This window comes from Chamaea fasciata, unplaced genomic scaffold (assembly GCF_029207755.1).
Source record: "Chamaea fasciata isolate MVZ Bird 193981 ecotype frontalis unplaced genomic scaffold, bChaFas1.0.hap1 SCAF_4, whole genome shotgun sequence".
In the NCBI taxonomy this organism is placed as follows: Eukaryota; Metazoa; Chordata; class Aves; order Passeriformes; family Sylviidae; genus Chamaea; species Chamaea fasciata.
In genome coordinates this window covers 77,398,755-77,414,858 of record NW_027094089.1, presented here as the reverse complement: position 1 = coordinate 77,414,858, position 16,104 = coordinate 77,398,755, and the positions used below count along the sequence as shown (strand labels likewise).

Genomic DNA, 16,104 nt, shown 5'->3' with positions numbered 1-16,104 from the left:
CGCTGGTAAAAGTCTCCCTCCTTCCCAAAACCTTCCCGGGAGCCCCTGGACCCAAATTCCCTCCCACCTGCAGGCAGGGCACACACAGGTGTGGTGACATCAGTGCCACTGTGGGTGCCCGGTGCCCGCAGCAGCTCCGTCTCCCTCTGCCAAGGACAGAGCTCGGCTCCCCAGAAGCGGGCAGCTCAAGCCCTACCCACAGCCCCAAACATATTTCAGGGGCTTTCTGCCATTCTGCGCCACTGGCAGAGCCTTTTCCCAGGACTCTGCCCATCCCTCATCCCCGAGGATGATGTGGAGGTAGCAGGTGGAGGCACAGCGCTCTGCGGGAGTGTCCCCGCTGTCCCTGCCGTGCCGGGGTAGCGTGGCCGCTGCCTGGCCCCGGTAGCGGGCTGGAGGAGGAGCGAGGCGGCGGCTCCGGGGCTGGGGGGAGCGGGGCGCGCAGAAGGAGGAAGAGCGCGGCCGCCGCGGTGCCGAGCGAGCAGCGCAGCAGCACCGCGGGGAGGGCCCGGCCCGTGGGACGGGAACCGAGGGCATCGCGGTGGGCACTGCGTGACCCCGAGCTGCCGCCCCGATGGGCAGCGGGGCGGGCAGGGGACCGGTGTGACCCACCGGGGAAAGCCCGAAAGCTCAGCAGCACCCCGCAAGAGCCACGGGAGCCCCGCACGGCGCCTGTGAGGGACGGTGAGTGTGTCGGGTGAGGTCGGGCCCTGGGTGCCGCCAGCATGGCCTGTCCCCGCCGTGCACCGCTGCAGGACGGTGGCCCAGGGTCACTTTTCCTGTGACCCTCCCAAGAGGAGAGATGCGCTCGCTGATCTGCCCCCGTGTTCCCTGCAGGCTGGAGCCTCCGTGGTGAGGATCATCCAGGCCCCCAGCCTGCACCAGCTGCCCCCCTAGGGCTCCTGCTACGCTGCCTGTCCGCTGGGTACCCCCTCCCCATGAGCATCACCCCGGTGGCTCCCTGTCACCCGCCGGGACCTGCAGCCAGCACCACGCTCGGGTACCTGGGGCCCGGTGGCCCTACACCACCCGCCCCAGCAGCCCCTGTGACTGTCAGCAGCCCCTGCTGAGCTGGATGTGGCGCTGGGACGGGGACACGGCTCAGCAGGATGGCGGCAGCAGGGTGGTACCACCGCGACATCAGCCAGGTGGTGGCTGAGGAGCTGCTGGCCAAGGCTGGGCGGGATGGCTCCTTCCTGGTGCGGGACAGCGAGTCGGTGAAGGGGGCTTATGCCCTGTGCCTCCTGTGAGTCCCTGCCCTGCCTCTGCGTGTGGCTTCTGTCTCTTGTCCCTTGCTCTGTGCCTCTCCCTACTCCAGGCACTGCTAAAACCTCATGGAAGGGCCTTCTGTAGGGATGTGAGTGGGGTGAGCCGGGTGGGAGCTCCCTGGCACCAGGGTTTTGTGTGATTCCCGGGTCAGGGCAGTGGAGCTGTGTCCTTGGGAGCAGGATGAAGGTTGGGCCCACAGCCCTTCCCAGCACCATGGCTGGTGAATGGATAACCCCAAATCCAGAGTGCACTGAGCTGTTTCGGGCTGCCTGCTGGCCTGTGAGCATCTCCCAGGCTGGGGCTTTGGGGCTACAGCCCCCAGCACAGGACCTCTTGCCATCCCTACTCTTGGAACCAGGTGTGCAGCCCCTGAGAGCACTGCTGCCTTGCACCCTTCCTGCTGCCTTGCAACCTTCCTGCTCTGCAGCCTTCCTGCTCTGCACCCTTCCTGCCTGCTTGACACACATCTGTGTGGGCAGGTTTGGCAGGATGCACCCCCTTTCCTTCACTGGCCTGGCCCTTTGTGTGGCACAAATTGCAAATTTAGGCACCAGGGGTGTGGGGCACGAGCCAGAGTCCAGGCTGGTGGCACAGGATGGTGGCACGGGCAGGGATGTGCAGCAGCCCCACAGGCAGCACGGCAAAGGCTCTGTCTGGCTAAAAGCCAAAGAGCCACGGTGCTGTGGAATCACAGTGAGTGGAATCACGGCTGTCCCAATGCTGTTTGGAAGCAGGGGTACACTGCACATCCTCCCACAGACCCCGAGCTGAGGGTGATGATTTATTTCTAGAAATGCTCGCTCAGTTCCTCTCACTGCAGAGGCGATGGGGGTGTTTGTCTCAGGGCTGGGCCCCCAGCGCTGCCACAGTGCTGTGGGCAGCGGAATGGGGCCCCTCACCTGCTCTCTCCAGGTTCCAGAGGCTCGTCTACACCTACCGCATCCTCCCCGATGGCGAGGGGCTGCTCTCCGTGCAGGTGGGTGCACCCCCTGCCCTGGGCGGTGCCTCGGAGCTGGGCGTGGGCGGGATGCAGCGGTGCAGGGCCCGGGGCGCTCGTCCCCCTCCCCGGCGAGGCGGCATCAGCCTGTGGTTTGTTTTCTGCTCGAGCTGCAGGATGCGGGCGCTTTGCAGCCACTCCAGCTCGAGGCCGTCAAAAGCCGCCTCGCCACAGCTCAAGGCATCCTGACACTGTCCCTTCCTGCCACACACCCTGTCACAGCCTGGCTGCACAGAGCCAGCCCCACGGTGCCTGTCCCCACGGGGTCTGTCCTGCCCTCGCTTTGATGTCCCCTCAGGGTTTCTCCTGCTGCCCAGCTCTCTGCAGCTGCCCTTTCTGCCCCTTAAAAAGAGCATCCTGGGTGTCCACAGGGAGAATCCCTGTCTGCTGAAGGAGGCTGATGTCTCCATACTCCTCCATCTTCCTAACCCCGTGGGTCCAGTGTCCAGCTGGCCCTTCCCACTCACCTCGGGCACATTTTGTGGGACAGATGCACTAGACACAGCAGACTGGGCCTGCCCTGGCAGAGGAGGGAATGTGACAGTGCTTTCCCTGCTCTGCCTCCCCAGACTATCCAGGGCATCCAAGCCAAGTGTTTCCGCACCCTCCCTGACCTGATTGGTGCCTACCAGCACCCCAACAACGGGCTGGTGACCCCCCTGCTGCACCCCGTGCATCGGCCGAGGCCAGAGGAGGACTCGGGTGAGCCGGGGAGGGGCCGGGGGCTGTTCCAGGCTGGGAGCGGGGAGGGTCCCGCTGAGCTGGTGACTCTACCCACAGATGGGGAGGATGCCCGAGGCTGGGGGCACACGGTGCTGTGTCCCAGCGCTGGCCCCTCCAGCCGGACCCACATCCCGCAGCAGCTGCACCAGAGGCTGCAGGAGCAGGTCCACAGCAGGTAAGGAACACCTGCCCGCCCCGGGTGATGGGATGGTCATGCCCAGGGTGGGATCTTTAAGTCCACCCCTCTCCCAGCCCGGCCAGTGACTTCATGGGCTTCATGGCCGAGTACCTGACCCACCACGTGCAGGACCTGGAGGCTCTGTGCCACGGGCACCCGCAGCTGCGGCACCTCAGCACCGCCCTTGCCACTGCCTGCCGGGCACTGCACAGGTCAGTGGCCTGGGGACGGTGGGGCTGCAGCAGGGCCACTGCCCGGGGCCACCCGCCTTGTCCCCGTCCCCTTTTGGTGACTGAGTGTCGCGTCAAGGCACGGGAAACGCCCATATCGCCCCTCGCCTGCTCTCTCCTCCCCTGCAGTGAGATCGACTCCACGCTGGCGGGTCTGGAGACCCTGACCAGGGTGTTCGAAGCCCCTGTGTCCCCTCGCAGCCCGGCCAGGGAACAGGTGAGTGCCCCCACAGCCCCCAGGGACCTCCACATCTTGTGGTGCAGCCCAGACCCACAGCGAGGAATCCAGCATTCCAGTGCCACCGTGCTGCTCCACATTTATCCATCCTCCCCTTCAGGGTTTCCTCAGCAGCGATCCAGACCTGGAGCTGCTCCTCAACAAGATCTCCACTGTCAACCACCTCCTCTCTTCGCTGGAGAAGAAGGTGCCTGACCTCAGTCATGGTGCAGGGGGAGGCACAGCTACCCCTCTCCTACATTAACCCCTCTGTCAAACCAAGCTCCAGTGGCAGCACAGCCCAGGGCTCCCAGCTGGCCCAGTGTCCCCAGCACACTGCCCACTTCTCTGGCAGGTGCTGAAGTCACTACAGGAGACTGTGATAAGGCACAACCTGACACTGCCCAGCGTAGCTGTGGCTCCCCTGCCAGCTGCCAGGCCCCTGGCTGTGCAGAACTTCGAGGTGAGGCTGAGGACATGGAGGGACCCTGGTGTCACTGCTAGGCAGGGCAGGTGTGGGGACAACTCCAGAGGCACGTCCCTCTGTGCAGGTGAAGCTGGGCAAGTCCCAGCGTGCTGCCCTGACGGTGGATGTGGAGTCAGGGACAGTGACCATCACCAAGCGGGGCAGCGGCTCCCCGGAGGAGGTGATCCCACAGGATAAAAGTAAGGGGCTGCTGCACTCCTGCTGGCTGCCCATGGGATTCTTTGGGGCTGTAGGGTCCCCTGCCATCAGCCTGATGCTGCGGGGACGGGCCACATGCCCTATCCCACACTGCTCCGTGGTGGGAGGTGGGGGCAATGGTGGCCCTGACCTCCATCCTTCAGTCCTGCAGCTGATCAAGTACCAGAGTGTGCAGAGCAAGGTGAGGCTGGTGTGTTCCCGTGAGAACCAGAAGAGCCTGAGCAGGGACTTCATTTTCCCCAGTGCACGGGTGAGCAGCACCAGCCATGCCCACGGTGTGTCCTGTGAGAATATGGGGCCCTTGGGAATATGGGAAGCAGCAAATCAGTGGTCTCAGGACTGAGACCACCCCTGGAAGATGCCTCCTATGCCTGGGGGTGTTGTCCTCCTGATCCTGGGGTGCTGTGCCCCCCATCTCTCTAAGACACCCTCACCATCCTGCAGAAGCGAGAGGCATTTTGCCAGCTGCTGCAGTTGATGAAGATCCAGCATTCCAACCTAGATGAGCCTGAGATCATCTCGGTGTATGTTGGGACGTGGAACATGGGTAAGGGACCAGGAGAAGGTGGCCTTGTCCTGGGAGGTTGTTTTGCCTCTTTTTGAGCCTGGCTGGATTTTGGGAGGTGTCTCAGGAAACGTCAGGTCTGAGCTGGTTGTCAGTTTTAGGAGGAGGCTGGAGAAGACACCAATGGGCTTTATCTGTTGTGTCACGATCCACTCACTTGGAGGGTGTTGGGGAGGCAGAAGAACAGGGATATCAGGAGAGTTTTGGGCTGTCAACCCCAGCAGCAGTCTGGGATGCACACAGCTGATCCATGGGGCTGGCAGGCTGTTTCCCACCCCTGGCAGCTCCTGGAGATGGGCAGGGCTTGTGCTGGAGAGGAGCTGGGGAGCCTGGCACGTCCCCTCTGTGTGACCTGAGTCCCCACCCGCAGGCAGCACGCCCCCACCCCGCTCCCTGGCCTCCTGGTTGACCTCGAGGGGCTTGGGGCGCACGCAGGACGAGACCACAGCCTGCATCCCCCACGACATCTACGTCATTGGCACCCAAGAGAACTCCCTGGGCGACCGCGAGTGGGTCGAGTTCCTCTGCGCCTCCCTCAAGACCCTCGTGGCCATCGACTACCGAGTGGTAACAGCAGGCACAGCCAGACCCCCGACAGGCCTGGGGGGCTGGGTACCATCAGCCATCCCCCCACAGCTCCTACCCCAACCCCCAGGTCCTTCCCCACCCCAAATCAGCCCAGGGAAGATCCTGTGCCCCACAGACTCCATGAGTGCCGTCCCCAGGAATCAGGGATGGGTTGCTGACCTAGCTGCATGTCCAGCCCCATCCTCTGTGGCTGTGGGGCAGGATGGGGGCCAGGCAGGCTCACACCCTGCCCCACCACAGGTGGCCCTGCAGTGCCTGTGGAGCATCAAGATCGTGGTGCTGGTGAAGCCGGAGCACCAGCGGCGCATCAGCCACGTCCACACCTCCAGCGTGAAAACCGGGATCGCCAACACGCTGGGTAGGGATAGGATAGGGCAGGGAGATGACCCCGAGGGAGCGGATAGCCTGAGGGCCAGGACAGGACTCCTGGGCTCCCCTAGAGTTCACTGGTGGCGCATCCCTGCAGGGAACAAGGGAGCTGTGGGCGTCTCCTTCCTTTTCAACGGGACCTCCTTCGGCTTCGTAAACTGCCACCTGGCCTCTGGCAGTGAGAAGACCCACAGGTGATGCAGGGACGGGGAGGATGGGGCTGCCCTGGGGCAGGTGGGTGTTTCAGGGGGCTGGAGGAGCCCAGAGGGGCTGCGGGGCTGCCCCTGTCTCCAGCTGGCAGGAACAGAATGAGAGTGAGGTGTCGCCGGGGTGGCTCATGCGGTGGCCTGCGGTTCCCCCTGCAGGCGTAACCAGAACTACAGTGACATCCTGCACTCCTTGGCTCTGGGGGACAAACGTCTGGCGGGCTTCGACCTCACCCTGCGCTTCACCCACCTCTTCTGGTTCGGGGACCTCAACTACCGCCTGGACATGGATGTGCAGGTGGGGCCCTGCAGGTGCCAGGCTGGGGACAGCGCGGGGAGAGGAGCCCGGGGTGTCACTGTCCCTTTCCCGGCACAGGACATCCTCACCCACATAGTCAAGAAGGAGTTTCAAGCCCTCCTGGCTGTTGACCAGCTCAACCTGGAGCGGGAGAAGAACAAGGTGTTCCTGAGGTTCAGTGAGTGTGGGGACAAGAGTGCCGCTCCTCCCTCTGAGACAGTGGCACCAGGGTCCCCACAGCCCTCCCTGTGTCACCCCCAGCCCTTGGGGTCCCCTCTCCTGGCACAGCCCTGCACAAAGTGCCCAGAGCCTGGGAGACCTTGATGTGCACTGGGCCAGGGGTGCCAGCCATCAGTGTGAGCCTCCCGTGGGGACCATGATACCCCATGGGGACAGGCAGGGACCATGGCCCCCCTGCCACATGTGTGTCCTGATTTCAGGTGAGGGTGATATCTCCTTCCCTCCCACGTACCGCTATGAGCGGGGCACCCGGGACACCTATGTGTGGCAGAAGTCCAAGCCCACGGGGGTGAGTTCCAGGAGTGTCCCTCCAAGCAGGACACTCTGGGGACAGCAGGGTGCTGAGGGAGCTGCGTGGTGATGCTCAATCCCCACAGCTCCATCGGCCTGTTCCCTGCCAAAACAGGATCTGGGCAGGAGGGAAATCACTTTTTTGGCGTGCTGGGAAGCTCCTCTGGGCAGGGGCACCCAGATCTAAGAGGCTGTTTAACCCGCTGCTTTCCCTTTTTCTAGGTGCGGATCAATGTCCCCTCGTGGTGTGACCGCATCCTGTGGAAATCACACCCGGAGACCCACGTGGTCTGTAACTCCTACGGTGAGTGAGACCCCGGGGACAGACCAGACAGGGGTGGCCAGTGCTGCCCAGGACCCCAGGGCTTTGGGACCCTCCCCCAGCTGCCCCTCCTGCCATCCAGGCTGTACCGATGACATCGTGACCAGTGACCACTCGCCTGTCTTTGCCACCTTTGAGGTGGGAGTGACGTCGCAGTTTGTGCCCAAGGAGGGTAAGGGCTGGGGTCTGTCACCCCTTGGGCCAGGTTTGGGGTGAGCCCTGGCACACCCTGACCTGCCAGGACCTGCCTGCAGCTCCCGGCTCCAGCCCCGAGGCGCTGGCCTGCATTGAGTGGGAGAGCATCGAGGTGATGCTGAAAACCACGAGCCGCAGCAAGTGCTACATCGAGTTCCACTCCTATTGCCTGGAGGGTGAGGGGGTGCCTGGGGTGTTGTTGGGGGTGGCTGTGGGGGTGACCTAGCCTGGCTGGAGCTGTGTGCCCCTCTATCCCCTCCAGAGATGCAGCGGAGTGGGGAGAACACCTTCCAGAACTGTGACATCCCTGGATTCCTCAAGCTGGGCTGGTCCTCCAAGCATCTGCCTGTGGTGCGCAGCCCTGGAGTATCCACATCCCCATCCCTGCCTCTGGCTCTGTACCCTGAGCCCCAAGGGGAGCTGGAGCTGTCACCTACCCCCAGGACAGAGCCTCCCTGTACCCCCTACCCCGTGGCAGCCCCCCGAAGCCCCCCTCTCTGTGCACAGCTGAACCCCATCCTGCCCGACCTAGAGTACCTGGGGGACCAGCACCTGCTCCTCAGCATCAAGGGCGTGGAGAGTTGTGAGTCCTTTGGTAAGTGGGGATGGTGGGGTCCCCACGATGGTACGGGATGGCCAAGCACAGCTCCCTCAGGTTACAGCCTGCTGCGTGTGAGGTTGGTAGCTGGAGCTTGGCAGGAGGGACCCTGGCACCCAGCCTGCTCCGGCTGCTGCTGCTCACGGAGGGCTCCCGTGCCCCCCGAGCGCTGACGTTGCGCCCGCAGGCGAGTGCTGCCTCGCCCTGAGGTCAGCCATCGGCAGCACTGCCCAGCAGTTCGAGACGTTCCTGTTCCACCGTGGCGAGGAGACGGGCTCCGTGCGCGGCTGGATGCGGGTCCGGGTCCCCCGGGGCCGTAGCGGCACCCGCGAGAGGCTCTACGGTAACGGCGGCCGCACGCTGCCCCCTCCTGGTGCCCTGGGCTCGGGGACACCCCGGGCCACCTTGCCCTCTGGCCCCCGGCCGTGGGGTGAAGCCAGACCTCGCTGCCTTTGCAGAGTGGATCAGCTTTGAGGAGGAGGATGCTGAGCCGGCGGCAGAGCCCCCGATGTGCCCCAAGGCACGCCCGCAGCGCCTCAGGTACCCCAGGCGGGCTCAGCCGTGCCGGAGCCCCAGAGTGGCAGGATGCTGAGCCCTTTCCCTGTTTGTGCTTCGCAGGAGCCGCCCCCGCAGCCTACCGGAGCCGACCACCGGCTACACCAACCCCGCCTACTTCATCTTCGAGGGAGTGCCCAACGCGTGGGTCGCGGCCCCCGGAGAAGCCCCCAAGAAGCAGGCAGAGGGCCCGGCCGGGGGCCAGCGGTGCCGGAGCCCCGCTGGACCGCGAGTCCCCTTGGCCTCAGAGGAGGAGCCGTGGTGTGGCCGGTCCCGCTGTGGGCCACCGAGCGCGTCCCGTGGGCACCCACTCAGCCCCTCCAGAGCGGGCCACCACAAGAGACCCAAGTCGGCCATCCTGACGAGGGACGCTGTGGGGCTGGGCGACTGCTCGCTGTATGTGGGCACTCACCTGAGCCAGCTGGAGCAGCTCAGGTGCAGGGGGGACAGACAGGAGTTCCCACTGCGCCAGACCCACCACGCCCTGGAGCCGCCACCGCGGCCCTGCCGAGACGTGCCGAGGCCACTCGGGAAGCGGGGAGCGCTGGGTGCTTTGGACCTGGAGGCTCAGCAGCCTCCGCCCGCCGACCTGCAGCTTGCCAGGATGTAGCGACAGCTGTGCCCAGCCCTGCGCACCCTCGTGTCCTCGGCAGCCGCTCCCTCCTGCTCAGCCTTGCTCAGACGGTGCTCCCGGAGGCCTTTCCCTTCAGCACGGCTCCCGAAGCCGCTGCGCTGCCTTTGCTATCACTATCCAGAATAAAGCGTCACGGGCTGGGTGCGTGTTTGCACACCTGGCTCTGCGAAAGGGCAAAGAGGGAAAGTGCCGAGCCAGGTGCAGAAAACAGCGGCTCCTGGTGTCCCGGATGCTCCAAGGCATTGTCCCCCGCCTCTCCCCGTTCCATGGGAACGCCGCACATTCCAGCCCTCGAGGCTGCCCTTGCCCATCGCAAAGCTGACGGGTGTCACAGCCCCTGGCCCCCAGCTCTGCTCTGCCCGGCACCGGCAGAGGGGCGCACCCCCTCAAAAACACAGGGACACTCCGATCCGGCAATATCCTGGCCGTGCGACACTCGAGGTGGCCCCGGTTTTGGGAACACGATGCCCAGGCTGGCCTCAAGGTGGCAGTGGTCACCTTTGTCCTCAGGATTGCCCCGCAGGGCTCGGCGCCAGCCGGACAGCGCCGCGGGCTGCGGGACCCCGGCACCCACCGGGCAGGGGGGCTGTCCTGGGACGGACGAGGGGCCACGGGACCCAGGGATGGGGCTATGACCCTCGTGCCTGAGGGACTGTGGTCCCCAAGAGTGAGGGGCCGTGGTCCCCATGGGCGCAGGGACACAGCCCAGGGTTGAGGGACTATGGACCTTGTGGTTGGGTGACCATGGGTGGAGGGATGTGGCGCCATGGGCGGGGGGACAGGGTGCCCTTGGATGAGGGATTATGCCCTCCTGATTGAGGGGCAGTGGTGCTCCTGGAGAAAGGGCTGTGACCCCACGGGAGAGGCCACCATGTACCATATCCGGGGGCTCCACGTGGCCCAAAGCCTGCGAGGGCAATAGAGGGATGGGAGCGCAGTGGGGCTGAGCCTTGTGGCAGCTCCTGCCTCCGCCTCTGCCCGCCTCCAGCCCTGCCTTCCCTGGGCACTTTGTTCCCGGCCGCGGGAAGCGGTAGCGGGCACACTCGGCACGGCAGGGCACGGCCAGGGCCGCCCGCAGCCCCCGGCATGGCCCCGTCCTGCTTGGGGAACAGGCTTTCCCGGTGGGGGCCCCGCTGCTGAGAGCCGCCCAGGTCTGCAGGTGAGCTGGGGCAGCCCCTGTGTGCTGACAGCCGGGACAGCCCTGCCATGGCCACGCAGTCCCAGCTGGGCTCCAGGGGTGAGGGACAGAGGTGGGATCTGCAGGGCTGGATGGGTGCAGGGTGGGGGCCAGCCAGATCTCATCAGCCTTCCACCACCCCCAAATCCCTCCCTACATCCTCCTCCCTAACACACCATCTCCTTCCTCTGTCACCGAGGGCCTTCATCCTTCCCAGTGTGGCCCCTTCCTTTTTCATCCCTCTCTCCATCCCCCAAATCTGTCTCCCCATGGGCTGAAGCTGCCCTGGTGCTGCCGTGGCTCAGCCTGACACCGTGGGCCCCTGCCCCTTCCCAGCGAGGTGGGGGACAGGGAGAGCCCAGCAGGGGTGGAAGGGAACCCTCACCCCCACCCTACCCAGGGTCACCTCAGGGCAGGGGATGGGGTGGGCCCGACCCCACTTGTGTCCCCGGGGACATGTCCCAGCAGAGCATGCCTTGGCTGCTCTTCCAGGCAAAGGGAAGGATTGGAATTAGGTCACATCCCCTTGTGCCGAGGCTTTGGCTGCGTCAACCACGCGGCGATTAGGGACAAGGGTCCTTCTGCAGGATGTTTTGCATAATTTCCCCTTGTTTTGCAATTTCCAAGGGCTTAGGCGAGGAGAAAAGCCCTGTTTTTCCCATGCTCCAGCAGCAGCCAGTCCCAGGCTCACCCATCCCTTGGCAGCTGCTCCAAAATCTGCTCTCACCTCCCCTCTCCAAGCTCCTGTCTGCTGCTCCATGATCCTCAACACCACGATTCCCAACCTGTCCCTCCAGCAGGACTTTGGCTCCAGGGCAGACTCTGCTCTGGTGTTGTCCCACTCCTTCATTTTACTGGAGTCTTTCCAACACCTCCATGAATCCCCAGGGCAGGGGGAGCCCTCGGATCCCACCAGGACTGGTACTGCCAGCGGGGCCAAAGGACAGTTCTGGCTAGGCGCGTCTGCAGGACCAGGAGCCAGGGAAAACTGCCAATCCTGTGGCCGAGGGCATCATCTGCCCTCAATGTGTGGCCCATGGCCAGCCCCTGCCCCTTCCAGCTGGCCCGTGGCTATTGCTGCATTTTCCAGGACGCCTTCCTGGGGAAAACCAAGGGCCACTCCAAAGGCACGATCCTATGGGCAAGGAATTCTGCCTTGTCACTTGTACATGCACAAAACAGGCAGAATAAGAACATCACCTCTTCCTGCAGCACCTTCCATCTCCCTGTTCCACATCCTTCCTCTGCAGCACCTTCCACCTCCATGCTCCAACAAACAGTCCCAGCTCTTGGCTCACACCTTGATCCCTCCTCAAAGGCCCACAGCCAAGGATAATTTTGCTAGGAATCTCAGGAAGGAATAAGAATGGGGCTGCTGGTGATATGTCCTGAGGATAGACAAATGTGATTCAGTAATTTAAATCACTTATTTTGGTTGTGACTAAGATGAGGAAGGAAGAAACCTGTTAAGATGTAACTTGCCAAATGTCATCTTCTTCTGCATTTCCGTATTTCGGTGGTTATCCTCTAAGGAATGTGCTCGGGAATGGTTAAATCCCACGGCTGACTGCACTCAGGCTATATCAGCTGCCAGAAGCCAGGTGCCTGTGCTCTCCTCTGAGCAGTCCAGCAGTCCACAGCTGCTCAGAATTTTTCCTTACGCATTTTTCACTCTTGATTATTAACTTTTATTTGCTGTCTTCTCCATATTTTAATTGGTTGGTGACCTGTGTCATGGGCACTGATTTTGGACACTGAGCCTGCAACAGTTCTGCTCTGGTCAGGCTCAAGGATTTGTGTTCCCTTGCACTCACAGGTTGGAAGAGGAAACTAAATCTCCAGGTCCCTCATGTCGTCAGCAGCTTGGGGACATGTGGCTGCTGGGCCAGGACCACCACTGCCACCTCGCTTGCAAGCTCAGGTTTTCCTACCACCTGTTTTCCCTCCTGGTTCTGGGAAAACAAACCAAGTTCTCCCCACTGTTAATGTTTGATCAGGACCTGCCTGTTGCTCTCTGAACTCATCCCTGCAATAAAGGCAGGAGCTGTGGCGGGCTGAGAGCCTCAGGGTGTTGGATGTGGGCCTGGAGCTCAGCCCGAAATTCAAACAGCCCCAGGAGCACGGCTGGAGGGGCCCCCGCTGTCCCATCTGCCTGCTGAGTCATTTATGAGCATCTCTGTCAACCACAGGTATCTCTTCAAGCAGGGTGTGGCAGGGATGATCCCACAGATAAACGTATGGGATATTCCTGCTGGGAGAAGCTTGCACATCCTCAGGGTGAAGGGAGACAGGAGGGGGATGATGAGGGAGCCAAGGGATGAAGGAGCCTGAGAGGATGTGTCCTTCCAGCCTTGTAGCACCAGCTCCAGCTAATGTGCACTCCTGAGCCCCGAGTCCTCCCCTGTCCTGGTGCCCATCACCTCGTGGGTGAGCCCTGGATGAAATGAATTGGAGATGCTCCCACATTCCCTTCATCAAATATGGTTTTGGCTACACCCTGATCTCGACCAGCAGCACAGCAGCTCCTGCTCCCAGGTTACTCATCCAAGCATCCATCCTCTGTTGGAGGAACCATTTCACCAGGGATGGTGGAGGGTGTGGAGGAGTCAAGGCATAGGCGGCCCTCACTGGTCCTTTGCTGGACATCACGGTGGTGGCAGACCCTCCTTTTTCCCTCGTGAAGAGAGTAATGAACTGTGACAGCTTGTCCTCATGCCGGCTTCCCAGGAATTCACAGATCCCAGCCTTTGATCCTAGCACAGCTCAGGAGGGAACGTCCTGCCTGCCTTGTGAACTTGCTCTGCCTTGAGCTGGGACTTGGCTCCTCTCCACAGGGCTCAGCTCATCCCTTCCCTATGGACAACAGCCGGCAGAGAGCGGCTCCTCGCTGTCCAGGGACACTGTCTCCCAAAGGCTCCTTTCACAGCTCCCCAAGGATTTCTCTGGGCCACAACATTCCCCCAGACAAGCCTTTCTTCTCCTCCCGCCTTTCTTCTCCCAAGGAGCCCTCCGGGAGCAGCGGCATTGTCAGGATGGTGCCAATTAGGCTGAGGCAGCTTCCAAGAGGCTGCGCCGGCCCCGGCCGGGGGCTGCTGGTGCTCATCAGGGTCTCATTGTTCGGCGGCCGTGGGGCTGTGCCCGGCGGGGCCGGCGCGGGGCTCTGTCCCCGGCCCGCTCCCGGCTCCGCGCGGCTCAAAGGGGTGATTAATGGGTGATTAATGGGCGTCGGTGCAGGGGCTGTGGAGGGGAGGCTTTGCCGAGCCCACTCCCCCTGCCCCCGGCTCCCCACGAGGCCTGAACGCGTGAGTTGAGAAAAACCAGAGAACCATCAAAAGTGGCCGGAGCTCCTGGAGGGGGAGAAAATCTGGCAGCTTTGGCTCCTTTCCACACTTTGTGCCTGACAGTGGTCGGGATCAGTGACTAGTGTGCTTTTATGAACTGCTCCTTAGGTCTGGCTGGCACAACATGGCCACTCCGGTGAGGATGTTCCCAGTTTCCCTGTGGACACCAACACCAGCTCCCTGGCCAGGAGGGAACACCACAGCAGCACCTGAGGCAAAGTGTGTCTTCAACGAGGAGTTCAAGTTCATCCTGCTGCCCATCTCCTACAGCATCGTCTTCGTGGTGGGGCTGCCCCTCAACTCCTGGGCCCTGTGGATGTTCATCTCCAGGATGAGGCCCTGGAATGCCACTACCACCTACATGGTCAACCTGGCCCTCTCGGACATGCTCTACGTCCTGTCCCTGCCCACCCTGGTCTATTATTACGCCGACCGCAACAATTGGCCCTTTGGGACGGGGTTTTGCAAGATGGTGAGGTTCCTCTTCTACGCCAACCTCTACAGCAGCATCCTCTTCCTCACCTGCATCAGCGTGCACCGCTACATGGGCATCTGCCACCCCATCCGCTCCCTCAAGTGGGTGAAGACCAAGCAGGCCCGCATCATCTGCGTGGCCGCCTGGCTCGTGGTCATCATCTGCCTCATCCCCAACCTCATCTTCGTCACCACCAGCACCAAGGGCAACAACACCCTGTGCCACGACACCACCAGGCCCGAGGAGTTCGACCACTACGTGCACTACAGCTCCTCCATCATGGCCCTGCTCTTCGGGGTGCCCTTCCTGGTCATCGTCCTGTGCTACTGCCTGATGGCCAAGCGACTCTGCAAGCCCAGCTTCTCCAGCCCCGGCCTCCGGATGCCCTCCTACAAGAGGCGCTCCATCAGGATGATCATCGTGGTGCTGGCCGTCTTCGCCATCTGCTTCGTGCCCTTCCACATCACCCGCACCCTCTACTACACCTCCCGATACTTCCAGGCCGACTGCCGGACCCTCAACATCATCAACTTCACCTACAAGATCACGAGGCCCCTGGCGAGCATCAACAGCTGCCTCGACCCCATCCTATACTTCATGGCTGGGGACAAGTACCGGGGGCGGCTGCGCCGCGGGGTCGTCCAGCGCCTCCGGCCCGTGCCCACACTGGACCTGGCCCTGGTGTCACCCTTCACTGACACCGTCACGGATGGCAGCCACATTGCCAGTGTCACCCGAGGGGCCGAGACAGCACGCAGCGGAGGCGGGTGCTGAGGGGGCTTTGTAGCCTCAGCCCTGGGTTCCAGGAGCTGCAGCCCCCCAGGGCACCTCCAAGTCCCAGAGCTGGGCTGTCCCTGCCCAGCCCTGCAGGGCTGAGGGCTGGAGGCCACACGATGGTCCCAGCCCTGCCCTGGGAGGCGGTGGGAGGAGGGTGCTGGTGTTGGTGCTGGCCAGAACAGCCACCGGGCACTCATGGGGATCAAAGGACACTGAGGAGGCTCTTTTGGGGCAGCAGGCTGGTGTTCCATCCCTGGCGCTCCTGGGGATACATGGGGCTGATAAGTCACTGAAGAGGAGGGACACTGGTGCCTCCATGGGCAGGCACAGCTCTTCCAGATGACTCAGTTGGTGACATGTGGGGATCAGAAGGAACCTGGGGACAGAGCCGAGGCTGGGCGGGTTCTCAGAGATGTCCCTATCACACTGCTGGCCTTGGCAGAGAGGGAGGGACACGGCCTGGGGCACTTGCTGCCCATGACCCCCAATAAAGCCCCTCCCCTCTCTACACTCACGCCTGTTTATCCCCGCAGCATAAGGAAGAGGGACAAGACAATCACCTTCACCCCAGAGAAAATCCACTGGGGCAGGTCTGGAGGGATGAGCTGGAGCTCCAGTGGCAACAGGAAGGTTCTTGGGAATTTTCCTTTATGGGTGTTTGCTCCACAAATGTTTACCCAGCCCTTTTGTTTGACCAAGTACAGGTACTCTACTGCTGCGCAGAGCAGCACTCTGAGATTGATGTCAGTGCTGTTGACTCTACCATGCCAGCCTGGCAGGGATGGGACAGGGACAGGGCTGTCCCCACTCTGAGACCCTCAGGAGGGACTGTCCCCATCACTCCCTGCAAGTCCTGCTGGCACATGCCTAAGAAAGGGGCACACAGAGCATCACTGGGGTGTCACACTCCAGCCACAGCACCAGCCACACACAGCCACATCCCACAAGAGCTGTCCAGGGAAGGAGAGGGCCCCTGGGATGGCCCATCGCAGCGCCACATCCCTGTCCCACCCAGAGAGACCCTCGCTCACCACTGAGCCAAGAGCATAGAGAGCAGGAGACCTCCTTGAGCCCAGTTAAACCAGTAAGAGCTGCCCCTCACCACCCATTATATCCAGCGTGGCACAGGCGCACCTGGGAGCTGCTTGGCTGCACCTGAGTGGTGCAAGGGCCC

At 62.7% G+C, this 16,104-nt stretch overlaps 2 protein-coding genes across 3 annotated transcripts; both read left to right on the top strand.

Annotated features, from left to right (window-relative positions):
* The first annotated feature begins 1,097 nt into the window (after positions 1 to 1,097).
* LOC136288682 (phosphatidylinositol 3,4,5-trisphosphate 5-phosphatase 2-like) lies at positions 1,098 to 9,330 on the top strand. 2 transcript variants are annotated; one of them, XM_066182147.1, is made up of 25 exons: positions 1,098 to 1,246; positions 2,182 to 2,245; positions 2,836 to 2,968; positions 3,047 to 3,164; positions 3,242 to 3,379; positions 3,527 to 3,614; positions 3,736 to 3,822; positions 3,970 to 4,077; positions 4,166 to 4,280; positions 4,443 to 4,549; positions 4,744 to 4,846; positions 5,235 to 5,431; positions 5,693 to 5,810; positions 5,919 to 6,015; positions 6,187 to 6,325; positions 6,404 to 6,503; positions 6,766 to 6,854; positions 7,079 to 7,160; positions 7,261 to 7,350; positions 7,433 to 7,549; positions 7,636 to 7,724; positions 7,881 to 7,968; positions 8,159 to 8,314; positions 8,430 to 8,511; positions 8,590 to 9,330. In XM_066182147.1, exons 1-25 carry the CDS (start codon positions 1,110 to 1,112, stop codon positions 9,134 to 9,136), a joined length of 3,189 nt encoding a protein of 1,062 aa, XP_066038244.1. In that variant the 5' UTR covers positions 1,098 to 1,109; the 3' UTR covers positions 9,137 to 9,330. The 2 variants fall into 2 exon arrangements, with proteins under 2 accessions (XP_066038244.1, XP_066038243.1); XM_066182146.1 differs by having other exon boundaries at positions 5,235 to 5,810.
* A 957-nt stretch (positions 9,331 to 10,287) lies between these two features.
* Positions 10,288 to 15,543, top strand: P2RY4 (pyrimidinergic receptor P2Y4). Its single transcript, XM_066182142.1, has 2 exons — positions 10,288 to 10,319; positions 13,787 to 15,543. The coding sequence occupies exon 2, from the start codon at positions 13,803 to 13,805 to the stop codon at positions 14,925 to 14,927; it is 1,125 nt and encodes a 374-aa protein (XP_066038239.1). The 5' UTR covers positions 10,288 to 10,319; positions 13,787 to 13,802; the 3' UTR covers positions 14,928 to 15,543.
* Positions 15,544 to 16,104: the final 561 nt, after the last annotated feature.

Coding starts and splice junctions, on each gene's coding strand:
- LOC136288682 (XM_066182146.1), top strand. CDS start 1,110: ATGGCGGCAGCAGGGTGGTACCACCGCGACATCAGCCAGGTGGTGGCT. Junction 5,811..5,918: donor CGGGATCGCCAACACGCTGG/GTAGGGATAGGA, acceptor GCATCCCTGCAG/GGAACAAGGGAGCTGTGGGC. Junction 7,351..7,432: donor GCAGTTTGTGCCCAAGGAGG/GTAAGGGCTGGG, acceptor ACCTGCCTGCAG/CTCCCGGCTCCAGCCCCGAG.
- P2RY4 (XM_066182142.1), top strand. CDS start 13,803: ATGGCCACTCCGGTGAGGATGTTCCCAGTTTCCCTGTGGACACCAACA.